Below are 16,894 nucleotides of genomic sequence, written 5' to 3'. Positions count from 1 at the left end.
CTTCCTTAGGCTCTTGTGGAATAGACTGTAAAGTCTCTGGACGACTCTGAAGTGTTTTTCCCCTTCCCCATTCTACTGTGATGTTCTGGCTTCTACGACACCATTTTCACTCTCTGAAGTCTTTTCAACACATGCAGGTACCATTTAAAAAGCGCTTGAAATGGAGCTACCACCAAACGGATTTTCCATGGGGCTCCTGAAGTCCTCCGCCAACCTTCACTTCCTCAGAGAAGCGTCACTTCACTAGCATTTGGTGAGGGACGCCCTCCTTTTATAAGGACGTGATGACATCACCTCGCGTCGCGTCGTGCTTGCGCAAAGATGGTGGCGTGGCCACGCCCAGGTCTGCACCGAGACCTAACGTCCACACAGTCGGCGGCGCCCTCCCGGAAGAGGTCAGTGTGGGGTTCGGTGAGTGAGTGAGTGAGGTCCTACAGCAGGACGGCCTGCGGGTGAGTGCCCCGAGTGTCCGAGTGTCCGAAGGACGGCTGCGCTCTGGTGGGGCGGATACTGTTAAGGGGGAAGAGGTAGGGTGATGAGGAAAGTTCCCGAGTCCTTCCAGTGTACGCGGAATTTGAGCGGTCCGTGGGCTGATGATTCCTAGAAGCAGCGGATCTTCGGTTCAAACGGCAGACGTTGTCTTGGGGTTAGTGTGAAGTGATGATGGTGGTCGCAACAGAAAAGAAGTTACTTTGGACTCACTTCCAGGAATTTCCTTGACGCTGCATCCGAAACTGGGAAGAAGGCGGCGAGGATTGGCCTGCAGTGATTTCGTCGGAAAGTATCTGTAACTCGACCCCTTCCGGGCGAGCCTGTTAGTGATTGCTGTCCGCGGTGCTGAAAACAGAGCGGCGCCTTGAGGAGGAAACCCGTTGAGGGCAGGACGGTGTTTCTGTTTCCCTTGGCAGTGCTCAGTGTCGTACGCTCCATGTGTGTGTAAAGGAAGGGCTCAGTTTTTTTTAAAAAATCAGTGCTGAACACTCAGGCGGTGAGCAGACAACCAGTATTAACTAAATAAGATTTAGGAAAGCCAGTGCTTCATTCCAAGAAGGAATTTTCATTCCTGTTTTTTTATTACATCATTACAGCTCAAATTGCATTCTCCCTTTGGGCAGGCACCTTCAGCTCTTGCACCCAACCATATTTGCCTGCAGACTCAGTCTTCCAAGTAGTTCGCTAGACCTCTGTCTATTTTCCTCTGTTGAATTTTACACAGTGGGGTTTGTTTTTTTTTTCTTTCTTTCTTTCTGTTGATTCAGTAAAATGTTTACTAGTCTTAGTACCAGCTGCTTGTTTTGAATTCTGATGAAGGTTAAAATGTGGGTAAAGAAAGAAGAGGGGAAATATGCTGCATTTACCTGTGTCACAGTGTTCTGGGATGCATCTGGCATATGGAAGACTATGTATCATGAGTAGAAGTGTTTTTAAGTGCATTCCTTTCATTTTATACATTATTATAGCTCAAGTTGTATTTTTCCCTTCTGAGAGAACCAGTGGATTGAGGTGCTGAATGATCAAATGTTGCAAAGCTGAGGACATGTGGTAGAAGTAACTTTAAATGTTATTATTTAGCAGAAAGCTTATAAAGGCAGCTTTGATTAAAGATGACGTCCCTGTTTGCTCAAGAAATTCGCCTTTCTAAAAGACACGAAGACATGTAAGTTTTTTAAAAAGGCTAATCTCAATGTACAAACTGTCCTGGCTTTATTAGTGAAACTGTGTGCATAGGAAGACTTAAAAATCTGTAAGTGTGTCATTTTAATTTTCTGACACTTGAGAGATTTTGGTGTTAAGGCATGTCATTATCCCTCTAGTATAATAAAGATTAAAAGGTCTAATTGTGTTTTCTGTCTTCTTAATTCTTGTTACTAATATCTAGATAAATTCATTCTCCCTCTAAGCTTTCTATACTCCACATTGGTATTTAATGAACTTCTCTAAACTTCTTACCAAGGGCTGGCTCTCATGGGTATGTGACTGTGTAGTCACAGGCCCTGCACTTGATGCTCTAACTTCACTATCTTGAAATCCCCAGTAATTTTTTTTTTAACAAGGGACCCCAAATAATTTTTTGCCAAGGAGAAAAATTTTCATTTTGCACTGGGCCCTGCAAATTATATGGCCAGTCCTGCACTTATATTTAGTATTAACCCTTCTCTAACCTCTGTATTGTGGGCTCTCATGTTTTCCTTTAATTACCAGGCTCTCTACCGTGGCCTCCTAAGGTATTTTTCTTACAAAAATTACTGTTCAGAGACCTGGGGTTTTAGTTCTACCCTCAAGAACAGCCCTATGCAACACAGTGTTTCTTGAAAATCTCAACTATTTGGGAAATGGTTACACTGTTAGGTGTACCATTTGTGTATTTTTTTCTCATCTGATCATTTAATAAGACCAAAATCTTGTAAAAATGAGCATATAACCAGGGAGAAACTTTTAAAGTCCTCTATATATATAACAAAGTAGTTTGATAATTTACTTACACCTTTCTACATCTTTCTTCAATTACTGTTTTACCTTGTTGTGAGTATGCATGTGTAAACACAGCCTCTCACTCATATATGGAACGATCATCTTTCTCTTGGAAAAAGAGGAAAAAAAATATTTTTATTGCTTCTTCAAACATATGGAAGTTTAGCACAATTCTAAATGTGTAACATAAGATTCAGGGGTACTGAAGTGTTAAGCAGAAGGTTTCGTATAGCAAGTTATATCAACGTATGTGTGGGGAGGTATATATAAGTATGTGTACAAAGGGATATGTATTACAGTTTGCATTTTCACTAGATATTTTTCAACACTCTACAATAATTTCAAAAGACCAGAGAGGTTACAAAAACAGAAACATGTACTTATAACATACATATGAAAATAAAAATAATTTTACCAAGACTTAAGACATACTGAACTACCTAAGGTTTTCATTGTCTTATCAATTGACATAGTAATTGGCTTTCAAAACAGGTTGAACTTGAAGGGAGGTGCAATTAAAAATGAGTTATTTATCAGTGTATTGGTCAAGCAATAAAATGTTTCTTTAAACTTTATATAATCTTCATTTTCTCTAGAGTATCACAAAGATTAATGTTACTTCAACAAATGGAGAATAAACTTGGAGATCAAAACAAGGAAAAGACCCCTCAGATGCAAACAGCTGAGACTGCTTTACAAAGGAACCTTAGTCTTTTAAAGGTAAGATTCTCTGAATTAAATATATTTTCCCCATGTTGCAAAAACGTTTTAGGTCAACTTCATAACTTTGATTTTTGTAATTTCTTCGTTTTGAGTTACAGAAAGAATTAATGAGGTACTGTCTATTTTTTAAACCCATGTTAATTGGACCGGAAGCACGGATTCTCATTTTTTAAAATGAAAATACTTGAAGTTTGCTTAGGCTAAGGAAAAATCAGTCACCACAGGAAGAATTTTAAGGTCACCTTTGTGCGAGAATAAATACAAGACATAGCTTCTATCTTCCATCTTCTTTTATTCGTAGGGAGATCCTGAAACACGATAAAGCACCTATCATGTATTTAAAACAATTTGATTTTGCCCTACTGGGGCCACAGTCAACACACAGAATTCATATCTAAGATAACAGATTTCCCCGATCCTTTTTGATGGTGATGGAGGAGGTGGTCAAAGTATGTGATTGCGCAAGGCCTCACCATTTGGCCAGTGTGCCCATTTGGAGTAAAATCATATGTGTAACATTTTTGGCTGCTTGCTATACTTTGCTTCCAGAATTGTATGGCTTCATCCATAATTAAAACCCTAAAGTTTGCTTCCATTCAAGCTTCCAAGAGATCCTATGACTAAAACATTTGGTAGTAAGGCTATATTATTTAAGTTATAAAGCAGTGTTTTCAGTTTTTTATTGTTAAATATTTTCATCGATAGGCATGATGTAGTTCTCTTCTGTCCTCACTAGAGGATAAAGGAAGAGGAAAATTCAGTTATCTTCTCAGCTTCTGGCAGTTTGATCCACAGTAATTTAAGTCACAGCCATAGTGCTACCAAAGCATTCTATATTGCCATATGTCTTACTTGCCCAATGGTGTTTGCAATATTTATTTTTAAGTGGAAATATATAGGGTAATCTAGAATTTGCACTGAAAAGTCAGAAAATCTAAATTGGAAGTCTTGAAGGCTTGTTTGCTACTTATTACAGCAAGTACAGGTAATATTAAGTGTCTTCCTTTTAATGAGAAAGTATTTGATGAATGCCCAGAGGGTCCTTACTATTGAGCTAGTTCTGGGCAGAAAGTGAGGATAATAAAGTAAGTATAAGTTAGAGTTCTTTAGATCAAGTAGCTTACAGGCTCAGTTGATGACATAAGGTTGTCACACACAAAATAGAGACCTTGTATGATCAAACATTAATTAAATTATGTGGAATACTCAGCACTTTAGGAGTAAGTGTAAAAACTCTTTGAAAGCTAGAATATGCTATGAGGTCTCAGAGAGGAAGCTAAGCTGGAGCTGCATTTCAGTAGGCAGATGGGAAGGCATGCCATTGAATTTTTAAGGAAGATTCAAGACCAGAAGAAGAACGAATGGCCTTACTAATAATGTTCATGGGATCCTAAGCTAACTAGCTTGGAAAGTCACAGGAAACAAGGCTGAATATGTATTCTGGGACCAGATGAAGAAGTTGAGACTTGGTATGTAGAGATAATATAATATTGAAAGTGAGCCAAAAAAAAAAAACAAGAAAGAGAGAGAGAGAGACTTATATAAGAAACATATGAATGGGTCTTTAAGAAAGAGTCATTTGCTATTTAGATGCAAAGTGATTTCAATAATGGAGAGATTGAATTTAAGGAAGGTAGCTCCTTGTCATATCTAGAAGGAAGATAATGAACCTAGTTTCATAGTCATTAGAAACCAGTTTGGTATGGTGTTCTTTCCCTGAATTATCAAAGTAATATATTCTCACTATAAAAAAACTTGAAAGAGCAAAGATGAAAAAGAATACCTTCTATATCATCTGCCCATTTAGAAATTAGTATATTTTTGTGTATTTCCTTTCAATCTTTTTATAAACATTTTTCAACTATCTCTTACATCCCAGATACAGTGCTTGCTGTTAGAGACGCAGTTTTTCCCCCGTTTTTCTTTTAAACACACTTTGAATAACTGGATATGCAATTTTTTGTCCTTCTTTCCCACATATTATTTTCTTTAACTTTGGGTATAATCTTAGTGGCTCTCTCATAGAAGTTATCGTGACAGTAAAATAAACAGGACTTGCTTACACAATTTGAGTTGGGAGAGACTTTAAAAAGCATATAGCTTAGATTCTTATCTAAAGGTCTTTTTTTTTTTTAAGCATAAAAACTTTTCCCAAAGATATAAAATAGATAAAAGTGGACCTGCTTCGGCCCAAAGCCCTATCCATTCAGCCCTTTCTTGCCTGCACTGCTGTGGCTCTAAGGAACTGTGAAAACCAATGATCTGGGCTAATCCCTTAATTTAGAGATGAGGAAACCATAAGGTAACTACTCCTAATACCCCTTTGTCAAGAACAGGTTAAGTTATAGCAGGATAGGTACTTAAGTACGGAGTGCACTTGAAAATGGTACCATTAAAACCTGGCAGCATTCCTATAAGATAGTAACAAAATAGGGATGACTGTATCACCGTCCATTATTTGACCTTACTCACATGTTCTGAACAATATCATAAACACTAAAAGGGCATGAGCTTTAACTTTCAGAAAGAAAGATATAACACTAGCATCTTTCAATGATGTAGTTTTATACTTAGAGAAGCCAAAGTTGTTTCAAAACTGGTATGAGTTGAGTAAAATTAATGGATAAAATGTAAACATAAAAAACAACAGCAATCCTATATATCACCACATTCATATTAGCAATAAAACTATAAAATATATAATTGGGAATGCTTTTAACAAGGGATCTGCATGAATGGTATTAAGATAATTATTACACTTCAGTGGGAGCTGTAAGAGAAAATTTAAATGGAGACATACGCCTTAATCCTGCCTGGGGAGACTATTATTTTTCTAAGTCAGTTGTCACAAAGTTATTTTTAGATTTAATAAAATCCCAACAAAAATTTCTCTAATTGCACTTGAAAAAATAAATTAGCAAAAATATCAAAGCATGATTTTAAAAGGGGAGCAATAAGAAAGAGACTAATTCCATCAAACATATTAGTAAAAGAATGAATAGGAATCTAAGCAGTAAAGAAAACTCACAGTGAAGGTTTAGTCAGTAAATATAGAAGGTAGCGGCCTTTGAAAACAGGCTCAGGGATTTTTTCAATTAGTATTAATACAATGAAATTTAGCAAAATCATAATGGATTTGAAAGACAGAGGATTTTATTTCTACAGATACTTTCATGATATAAAGTGCCACCTCTCCCATCTTTCCCTCCACAAAATTTAGTTTAACCCAAAAAGGCGACTTTGTGGTAACAAACATCCTCTTGTGAGGAGGATGGACGAACACTCTGGCATGAGGAAGAATGGGAGCATCCCACAGCAGATTAAAGATTCACACCAGAGAGTAACACTTATACCATCACGCACACTGGAAGCGTGTTTTTTAATTGCTATAAAAATTTCACACCTGTGTAAAAGAAGGAATAGAAGAATGTATTTCCATGCACTTATCACCCAGATTCAATCATTATCGGAACACAGCTAGCCTTGTTTTGTCTATACTCCTCACTCCCACCCCTTAAGATCATTTTGAAGCTAATCCTCAGACATTGCATTGTTTCATCTGTAAATATTTCAGTATATATATATATATATATATATATATATATTTTTTTTTTTTTTTTTTGGCTGCATTGGGTCTTCATGGCTGCATGCAGGCCTTCTCTAGTTGCAGCGAGCGGGGGCTGCTCTTCATTGCGGTGCCTTCTCTTGTTGAGCAGCACGGGCTCTAGGCTCACGGCCTTCAGTAGTTGCAGCATGCGGGCTCAGTATTTGTGGCTCACGGGCTCTAGAATGCAGGCTCAGTAGTTGTGGTGCATGGGCTTAGATGCTCTGCGGCATGTGGGATCTTCCCGCACCAGGGCTCAAACCCATGTCCCCTGCACTGGCAGGCAGATTCTTAACCACTGCACCACCAGGGAAGTCCCTCAGTATATCTCTTTCTATATTTCAATATTTATCACTAAAAGATCAGCACTATTTTAAGCAAAATCAAAGTATCAGTATCAACCTAAGAAATTAACAATAAATCCTCAAATATCCAATCAGGTTCCAAATAAAATCCAATTTGTAATTGATACATCTCCTAAATTTCTAAAAGTACTCCCTGCCCGTTTTTTCCCCCCTTTTCATATATTTGTTAAAGGAACTGGGTCATTTGTCCTGTCGAGTTTCTAGATATTGCTAATTCTATCACTGAGGTACCCATTTAACACATTCCTCTCTTCCCCCTCATTCCTATAATTGACAGATCTAAGTTGTGCTGTGCAACAGAAATATAATTCAAGCCACATATGTAATTTTAAATTTCCTAGGAACCATTTTTAATAACGTCAACCTAAACAGATTACATATTATTAAAATTTCAAACAATATTTCAAATGTAACTGCTATTAAAGGTTAGTAAATATTTTATATTCTTTTTTCTTACTAGACCTTCAAAATTCAGTGTGTATTGTGTGCCTACAGCACATCTTAAGTCAGACTTGTACATTTCAAGGGCTCAGCAGCCACATAAGGCTAAGGAATACTCCACTATCAGTGCAGATTACAGGGGCCTGATCAGACTGAAGTTCGATGTTTTGGGGAAGAACACTTCTCTAATGCCAGGCTCTCTCTCTCGTTTTGGAATGTTCGTTGTTGATGATCATTGCCTAAGTATATTCATTAGGGGTTGCAAAAAGCAATATTCAGTTATTTTATTCCTTCTCATTCAACTGCTAATTATTTATATTGATAAACTTCCCTTCGTCAATTATTTGGTTACACTGAGGTATATTTCACAGAGGAAAAAGCATGATGAATGCTTGATTCTACTTAGTTTTCAAAATAATAGGTTGGTTCTCTAGTATCTTCCAAAAGTGACCAATTAGGTGTTGTTGGTTTTGGTTGTTTTTTTGTTTGTTTTTGAGCTGTCTGGGATTTGAAATTTTTCAATCCATTTCCATTTTTATTCCTACTTATTCTCAACTTGTCCCAATTTTACCAAGTGAGAACCTTGTCAGATTAGCTCCTGAGTGCTTCTGATGGCATCTTAACAGTCTGACAGTTTCCTTCCTTTCTGGTCTGATGCAATCTTCCAGGCTCATCATGTGCATTTGCTGCTTAGACCTGGAGTTGGCCATTGTTCCAAGGAGCCCTGGATCCTTTTGGTAGGAAATATGTTCAGAGCCCTCTATCTGGGCACTAGTGGGGTTTATTGCAACTTTTTTTTTTTAAGATAAAATACATCAGGAGCTCATAGCAGAAATTCCAGAATTCCAGTTTGCAAGACTTTTAACTTAAAAACTCAGGGATCTTGTACCTCTAACTTCTTTTCCTCAAACCAAAAATCTGTTCCCAAAGAATTTTCCAATACCAATGTATCCTGTGATACAGACAGCACTGTCACCACCCATGTGATTACTGAGAATGGTTTTCAGTAACATACTTTTTACAATCCTTTTTGTCATTAGGGTGTATCTCACTAGGGATGCTCAGTCAGAATACTGTGTTCTAAGACCACTTGATGTAATTCTCCATGTGGTTATGCCACCACTAGATAGCAGTTAGGTTTGTTTCATTTTATTTTCAAATTTGTAGGGATTGCTTTTTCATTTGTTCTCTAAGTATATAAAATTTTAAATGGTCTAGTGACAAATCTATACAACAAGGCAACAAGGTACAGGTAAAGCTGGCCAACTAGCCTTTCTTCCTCTCCTCTTTTTTCCTTTTCTCCCCCTACCCCCTTGGGTGCTTTGTAAAAAAAATTTTTTTTAAGTTTTTGGTTTATACTCAGGAAACTTTGATACCTCAGTCTGTATTTACTTAATGAATATTTAAGTACCTAGTACATACCCTGCCCTTTGTTAGATTCTCAGATTCTTAAAGGTTGTATGAGACACAGCCCTTACCTTCGGGCAGCATATACTGTAAAGGAACGTTCTTATATGGAAGTATTAAGATTTAACTTGCTATGGAAGGCTGGGGTCAAACTGCCAAGATTTGGGGTCAGGCTAAGGAAGGCATGTTTGATCCTCTGTGTTGTGAGTACCAATTTTTTTTTTTTTTTTTAATCTAGGGGATGACATATTTAAGGTACTTTTTAGCAAAACTAATCAGTTCCATGTTAGGTACGGATTGAACTAAAGTGAGATATGGCCTAGGCATGAGTACAAGTAAGTATTAAGTATTTGTTGAATGAAACAGCATTGAGAATGACATGGAAAAGCTCGAGGAGACATCCTGATGGAACAATACAGGGAACTTTGAATTTTTCAATGGCAGGAATAAGAACAGTTGGAGTTCGAGGATACAGCATAGGTATCTGAGTGGGTAGAATTCCCACTGTTATACATTCAGTACATTCAGTGGAAGAAGATGAGTTTAGTTTTATCAGGTTGAGAAATAAGGGCTAGGAAGAAAAGTTAGCCAGCCATCCCTCCTCAGTAATAATTAAAGCTAGATCAGCGACAGTCTTGGAGAGAGAAAACTTAAAAAGATGGGGACAGATGTCACAAATCTTAAGAAAGCCCACCCTGAGGACTAAACCAGAGAAAAAGGAGCCAGCTGAGGAGAAGGAGTCCGAGAGGTAAGCGAAACACCTAAGAAAGTGAAATATGACTTAAGCTAAGGAAGACGTTCTCTGGAGGGGTAATAATCCCTTGTTGAAATGCTGCAGAGGGGACAGTTAGGTGAGGCTGACTTAGGCCTGCTTTTCCAGGCCACACATCCCTCCTCCTAAACTCATCTCCTGCTCTTTGTGTTGCAGATCTGCTCTTCTCTACGAGGTATTCAGTATCCTTATTTTCTGATCTTTAAGAAGAATGTTTAATCTTGCCTATAGGTGCTAGTGGCACCCAGATCTCCCAGTAAAGATAACTTTGTAACTGTTCTTAGAATAATGGTAAAATTGGGGTTCTGATTTTTATTGTTTGATTTCTAGAAGTAAAAAGTGGTTCTTCCAGGACCTTCTTAAATTTCAATGTAATCAGAAGACTTGGTCTCCCATGTCTGTTGTATCATCGGCATCAAGAGCTCTTTAAGCCTGAGTCTTGGCCGTGAACTTCTAGTATGGGAGAGACATGCTTATAGATGGGCATTTTATCCCTAAATTGTTGTCTTTCCCCTTCAAATCACCTTCCTCTAGACAGCAGGTGCATTACTGGTTGTGCAACTTTGGGGAGTCCCTTTAGGGAGTTTCCTGTTTTTCCCTTTTCCATTTCACACCCATTCCTTGCTCCCGCCGCTGCCATCTGCTATCTCTTTTCTCCTGTTCAGCGTTGGCTTCTTCACACCCCACTCCCACGCCCTTTTCCATCGCTCTCCTTCTGTCCAACAGCCCTGTACTTAGATCACTCCAGTGCTTGTACATGGAGCAGAGAACTTTCTCTCTTCTCTCAACTCACTAAGCTCAAAGGAGAGACAAAATTCACATGGCCTTCAACCAACACCCTGGAAACTTGAGAAACCTAAGGAAGCACAAGGCAACACAGGTGCTGATTTGGGGAGTATTTATTTAACAGGGCTCGAATATTTCTGTTAACAACTTGCAAAGTCTTACATTTCTGGGTGTGAACTTTATGTACAGATCTAGATAAAATCTCTACTGACGTATGAATCAACCTTAAGTACACTTGTGTTTCTACAAACGTAAGAGAAAACACAAACATCTACAAGTTCAACTACGAAGTACCGCACGATACTTGAATGCCATCAGCTGAAGGATGTATCAATACTACCTAGCAATAAAACTTGCCTTTGAGATTAGCTTAGCAATCTGATACTAAAAATCTAGATAGCGTAGTGAAAGGTTCTTGTTGCAAAGTACTCAGGTACCTCATGGACCTTTTCAATATGGGAAGTATTTGCCTAAGTATAAAATTAAAAAATGGAATATTGAACAAATGTAATGTGTGTCATTCATATACCATTTGCATTATCTGGGCAGACTAGAACTCTTTGAAGGTCAGCCTAGCATGGGTCCGAGTATCTGATTGTTTTTCGTATCGGAATATTTGACTATTTTATCCATCTGGCTGTTTTTAAAGGATTTTAAAGCTAAGTTAGTACTCTGAGCAGTTTAGAGGAAGTTCTTTTTCCAAGAATTATTGGCATTTCCTAGCTACTTAAAATGAAAAAGGCAGAACTTAGAAGTACCACCCCCATCCCTGCCTTTTATTTTAAAATAAGAAACCCTGCATCCTCTCTTTGAAACCGGTTAATTAAGCAGTGATCTGTCAGTGCCTGTCCATCAGTTCAAACTGTATATCCAGAGGAGAGTTGAAGCTAGAGATCTGGGATACAGATATTGGTATTACAGGTGCCATTTGTGTGTGTGGTTTAAATACATTTTGTTTTGAAAATGCTTCTGTTACAGGATATAGAAGCAGCAGAGAAGTCTCTACAGACCCAGAATCATCCAGTTCCACCGCCTGAGGTGGCTTCTCTTGAGGTGAGAATCTTAAGGAACAAATGTGAAAGAAGAGACCCTCAAAAAAAAAAAACAAAAGGAAGAGAGGCTCTTCAGTTAGTAGTGCATTGTAAGTGGCTGTGTATGTATATATCCCAGATTCCTTCATTCAGTAAAATAAATGAGATGTGTCTCACTGAACTCTCTATGTCCACAGTGCCATGCTTTGTATGTAGTGGGTAATCTGTAAGTATCTGGGTTTTAAAAAAATTTTACATCAAGTGAAAATTTTATCAAGACCTTGTGTCTTTTCACCGAGTCACTTAGAAACGACTCTTGTTAAATCCTAACAGACAATATGCACGAAATCTTAAGATGACAGCCTAACCAAAATGCTTTTCCTGTTGGCTGATGTTAGAAGTAGCAGCTCAGTCTCTTCACCAAAAATGCAACCAACGCTATTTAAATGCATATTATCATGCAGTATAGCGTGGCTTTTGTCTGTTTGATTTTGCTCAGTTCAAGAACAGATTGGGAAGATGGTTGGCAAAAATAAACCGTATTTGGTGTATGAATGTATGTGTGCTGAAAGGGAATTTGCTACATATAGAATAGTTTGATTTTATATTTTTAATGACCTTTTTTCCATACAGTTTTTGTTTGCTTCCTAACCAGTGATGTGAATAGACTCAAAAATTAAAGGCTGAGAATTTGCCCTGCAATTTTCTGTGTCATCTAGAGTAATAAGGAAAGGCAGTGATCAAGGATAGAAAGAACTCCCGTTCAAAGTTGCGCCTTGGGCATGTCTTTTTCTTTGTTGAATTTTCCAATACCTTACTCTGGCCCGTACAGGGCCCACACAATAGGGGTTAATCCAGCCGTGAATGGCGGAGAAACACCCAACCACAGGCCTTGGTTGGTATTTTTCTTAGCTAGTCTCGCACAGCAGGATGACCTTTATTTTAAGTATGTCAGGCTACTTCTCAGACCACATGCATAGATGCATAGATACATGGAACCCCTCATCATTTTCAGCTTTCAGAGCCCTCATACCTTTTTTTTTTTTAATAATAGCATCTTATTTTTTTTTTATGTTTTAGTTTTTACTTTTTGGCTGCACCAGGCAGCTTGTGGGATCTTAGTTCCCTGACCAGGGATCGAACCCGAGCCCACCGCAGTGGCAGTGCTGAGTCCTAATCGCTTGACTGGCGGGGAATTGCCCCCACCCCCTACCTTTTTAATGCTCAATGTGAATAATTATGGCTCCCCAATGCTATCTAACTCTTTGACTGATTCTGAAAATGAGCTGGATAGTGAAGATCTCATATCAAATGCCCTCCTGTGACACAGAGCTTCTGGCATCTGACTTTTCTCTGGCCTCCTTAGGGTACTCAGCCAGGAAACCATGCAAGCGTGTAGATGCCATACAGCAATGCAGTTCGAGCTTCTACAGCTTACAGACTGCTACAGTCAGTCTAGGAACACAGCGTCTCAACTTCCAAGTTACTTGAATTAAAAGTAGCTAGATGAAAAAAAAAATAGCTAGATGATGTTGATATTATTGTTATTATCCAAAAAAATGTGGGAAGAAGTTACAGTTTGCCATATCAGGTGCTCTTCTAAAAGATATAGCGGGTGCATAATTTTGCGGATGCATAACTTTAAATGTTTTTCCCCCCTACAATTACGGGGTCAGTTCACCTGAGTCCTCTAGCATGCCCCTTATATTTCAGGTGCTGATCTCATCCAGGTCACATCTTTTTCTGTTAGTTCTAAAGCAGTTGTTCATGTTGAATCATTTCATTGTGATAATTTTAGTATGCGCAATCATTTAGTATGGGATTGGGAACAGTAAACAAAAACTTTTAATGATTGTGTAGCCATAACTGATACTACTGGTAATAATCACAAGATTGGCCACAAGAGGGCGTGTAAAATCACAATAAAATTGTAAAACCTGTAATTCTGCCAGGCTCTAGTTTTACTGAGAAATTTGAAAATTAACACTAGTAAGTAGCCAGATTTTTTTCTAAAATTAACATAAAATATTCTGTAGAGGAAGTGCATTCTACGTATATGTGTGAGTGTGTGTGTGTGTGTGTGTGTACGCACACACACACTTAAGTGAATAAACATTTAGACTATTATGAAGAGCCAAGTTCAATTGCTTGATATGCTTTTTTACTTTTGGATGTTGGTTTTTTTTCCAGACTCTTTACTGGGCATCAGTAGAAGAATATATTCCCAAATGGGAACAGTTTCTTTTAGGAAGAGCACCATATCCTATTGGTGTTGAAAATCCAAATGAAGCAGAAGATACCATTCAAAAGGAGGTGCAGCAATAGCTTCTTCACATACTATTTGAAAAACCTATTTAGGAAAGCTGAGTGTTAAAGAATATGCAGATCACTGCAGGAACTTTAGGAATCAGACATGTTCACATTGTCTCATTACTTCCTCAATGACAATGAAGATTTGAGAATCTACTTGGAACTTTCAGGCCATCACTGGGAGACCTACTACTCTTTCAGTGTCATGAATTTGCTTTCTACCAAACCCATGGAAGTGTTAAAAGCTGATACTGAAAGGTGGACTGTTGATTAAATAAGCTGCTGAATGAGCGTTGTGTGCTGTTAAAAAAAAAAAAAAAAAAAAAAAGTCATTTACTGTCACTATCACCTAAACAGTGAATACCAGTAGTTCTGATCTTACATCTTCTATAATCTTTACTTTTCAGTTATTTTGTTATGGGGATAAGGCTCAGGATCCAAGTGGTTGTTTGCTCACTCTTCTAGCTTTTTAACAAATGAAAAGACAGTGACAATCGCTTAGTATAATAATATTGATCAGGAAATAGATTCATAGGATTTTGTCCCCATAGATCACTGGACCTGTAAAAATTCTCGAAGCAAGAACTAAACTACCAAGCATTCAATAAGTAGCCAGTTTCAGGAGGGCTCAGACTGGGTTCTGAAAAAGGACACCTATTAGAGTTGGGAATGGTCGCTGGATTTTGACCTGGTTATTTAAAGATTGCCAACCCTGTGAACACAAGTAACTCTTCTCTCATCTTTTCATCTTTAAATCTATCCTTCCCTGTCCCTTCTCTTTTCTTTATTTCTCAAACAACTGTCAGTCAGAAACTTTTGGGTCACAACCCTCAATAGCTTTGGGATTCCTCAATCCACCACTGCTGGAGTGCTCAAAAAAAAAAATTCTGATTTTTCTAATTATAAAAGCAGCTCCTGCTTAGGAGTCCACATCACAATGAAAGATTTTCAATTTTAAACTGGTTTGTGGTTTTATAAGACGACAATAGAACGAGCTAAAAAAAAGAAGTCCATTGTGCTGATAAGTTCCTTTAAACTACCATCTTGGAAATATCCTGTTGAGTGGGTGTTGGTGTGGGTAACAATAATGTTGTTTTCATAGCATGTGCTGGCAGATGAGCACACTTCTCTACAGTGTTAACAGTTGTAATTAAGGAATAAACAGCACAGAGTGTCAGTCCGATGACAATTTCATCTATAGTGTCACAATACAAAATGTCACAAAATATTAGAACTGTTATATAACTATAAAAAGGATTGGCTTAAAAGCCAAAAGCGCTTTAAAAAGGAAGACAGAGAAAGAAAGAAAAAAGAAAACTGGCATAGGGACCAAAACCGTTTTATACCTTCTCAAGACTGTTCTGTCACGAAAATAAATTGATATATTTTTTTTTTTCCTGTTACATTACAGTTTGGTTTCTAGCCATCCAGTTGATTTAGCAGGAGAATGCAGGGCTTTTTAGCAGCTTTGAATTGGTAAACAGATTTAGATGTAGTAGAGAGAACATGAGGAAGTTTTTTTTTTTTTTTTTTTTAACATCCAATCTTTCCCAGCATATGCACATAAGAAGGTGAATGAAGCGATGTGAAACTTATTTCTCTTTAGTCAAGTGAAAAAAAGGCTAAACATTTGTTGAGATGGTAAAATATTGTGTCAAGCAAGTAGGCATATTCCAAAATTAAACAGTGGTTGATACATGAGCCGTCCTCAAATATTTGAGCATTACGCTTCCTTTGAGTTCTGTAAATTAAAGCACCAGTAGGTTAGATTAAAATACAAAATGAATAGCAATTTAACCATCTCAGGAAAGGTTCAGGTTTTTTTCTCCCCTAAATTGACTAACTTGCTAAATCTTATATTTTTTTAAACCCTTAAGTTTAATGTAACCTGGCTTATGATTTAGGGCAGAAGGGAAGCTATTTCTAGGCTTCAGTTGTACCATTTCCCCCATTTCTAGTTAGTACCTCAAAAACTCCCAGAGGGGACTTTATTCCTGGCCCACCCAGAGTTTTCCCCCAGCCCCCTTCTTGTAGAATGGAACAGATTGCACCACATGGTGTACGTTTAAAGAAAAAAACAATCCCGAAGAGACCTAGATACCCCGTTGAAGGGCATTATATTCCTCATGGCAAATTAGCTTTACGTAGGAATTTCCAAATATTGTTTTCTGTAAGGAGGAGAGAAATACAGTATCTAATGTACATTTTGTACATAATTAGTAGGAATCCGACAACGAGAAAGAGATGTCATCTACTGAGACTTTTTCCTCCCTATTCAGTGCCCTTACCATACACTACATTGTACCCACTAATCTTTATGAAAACTATGAATTTGTTTTTTGGTGTTTTTTTTAGAATAACGAGGTTTTCAAAATAAACCCTGTTCCAAGAATTTTTCATAGCCTTTCTTGGATTGTTGCAAATGCATACCTATTCAAAGATCATTTTCTGCTGAACACTTCTTGTGTATGATATTGAGTATTATTAAACCATAAAATGCTAAAGTTCAGAAGGAGCTGCAGTTTTTCTCTGAACTTCAAAAAATTAATTTTACTAAGTACTCAGGAAAAAGCCCAATACTCTTGAAACCAGACATCTGGTCTTTCCCATGCGTAGGGAGCAGTGTGAATGGAAGTGATGTCAAACGGACAGTTTTTCTCTGCCTTATGTATAAGGTGTTTTAACTTGCCAGCTTAAGACTTAGATGAGAATTAAAATGATCTTTAACTGTATTTACCATTTTGTCTTCTCTGCCTCATCCTCCCTTTTCTATTAAAAAAAGAGAGAGAAAGATGTATTGGGTATATTTATTTTAGATTCAAAATTAAACTTATTTGGAGGCTATTTTGTCACTTAGGAGACAACTGGAAACACTGGGAGTAGACTGGGGAAGGGGTACGTGAAAAACCAGGGTATGCAATCACCAGTTTCAGGCAGGAGAAAGATATTGAGCTTTAAACCCAGTGTAAGGTTTTACTGTGTA

The 16,894-nt window shown here is 37.7% G+C and overlaps 1 protein-coding gene across 1 annotated transcript; it reads left to right on the top strand.

The window, feature by feature from the left end:
* Positions 1-1,604: 1,604 nt before the first annotated feature.
* Positions 1,605-13,926, top strand: CEP15 (centrosomal protein 15; the record flags this gene model as incomplete). The annotated part of the gene is made up of 4 exons (XM_082848101.1): positions 1,605-1,657; positions 3,069-3,192; positions 11,549-11,623; positions 13,792-13,926. 4 exons carry the CDS (start codon positions 1,605-1,607, stop codon positions 13,924-13,926), a joined length of 387 nt encoding a protein of 128 aa, XP_082704227.1.
* Positions 13,927-16,894: the final 2,968 nt, after the last annotated feature.

Source organism: Leucopleurus acutus (genome assembly GCF_964270905.1).
Source record: "Leucopleurus acutus genome assembly, chromosome: 10".
Classification (NCBI taxonomy): domain Eukaryota; kingdom Metazoa; phylum Chordata; class Mammalia; order Artiodactyla; family Delphinidae; genus Leucopleurus; species Leucopleurus acutus.
The sequence above is the reverse complement of the archived record's forward strand: the minus strand, read 5'-3'. Positions and strand labels throughout refer to the sequence as shown.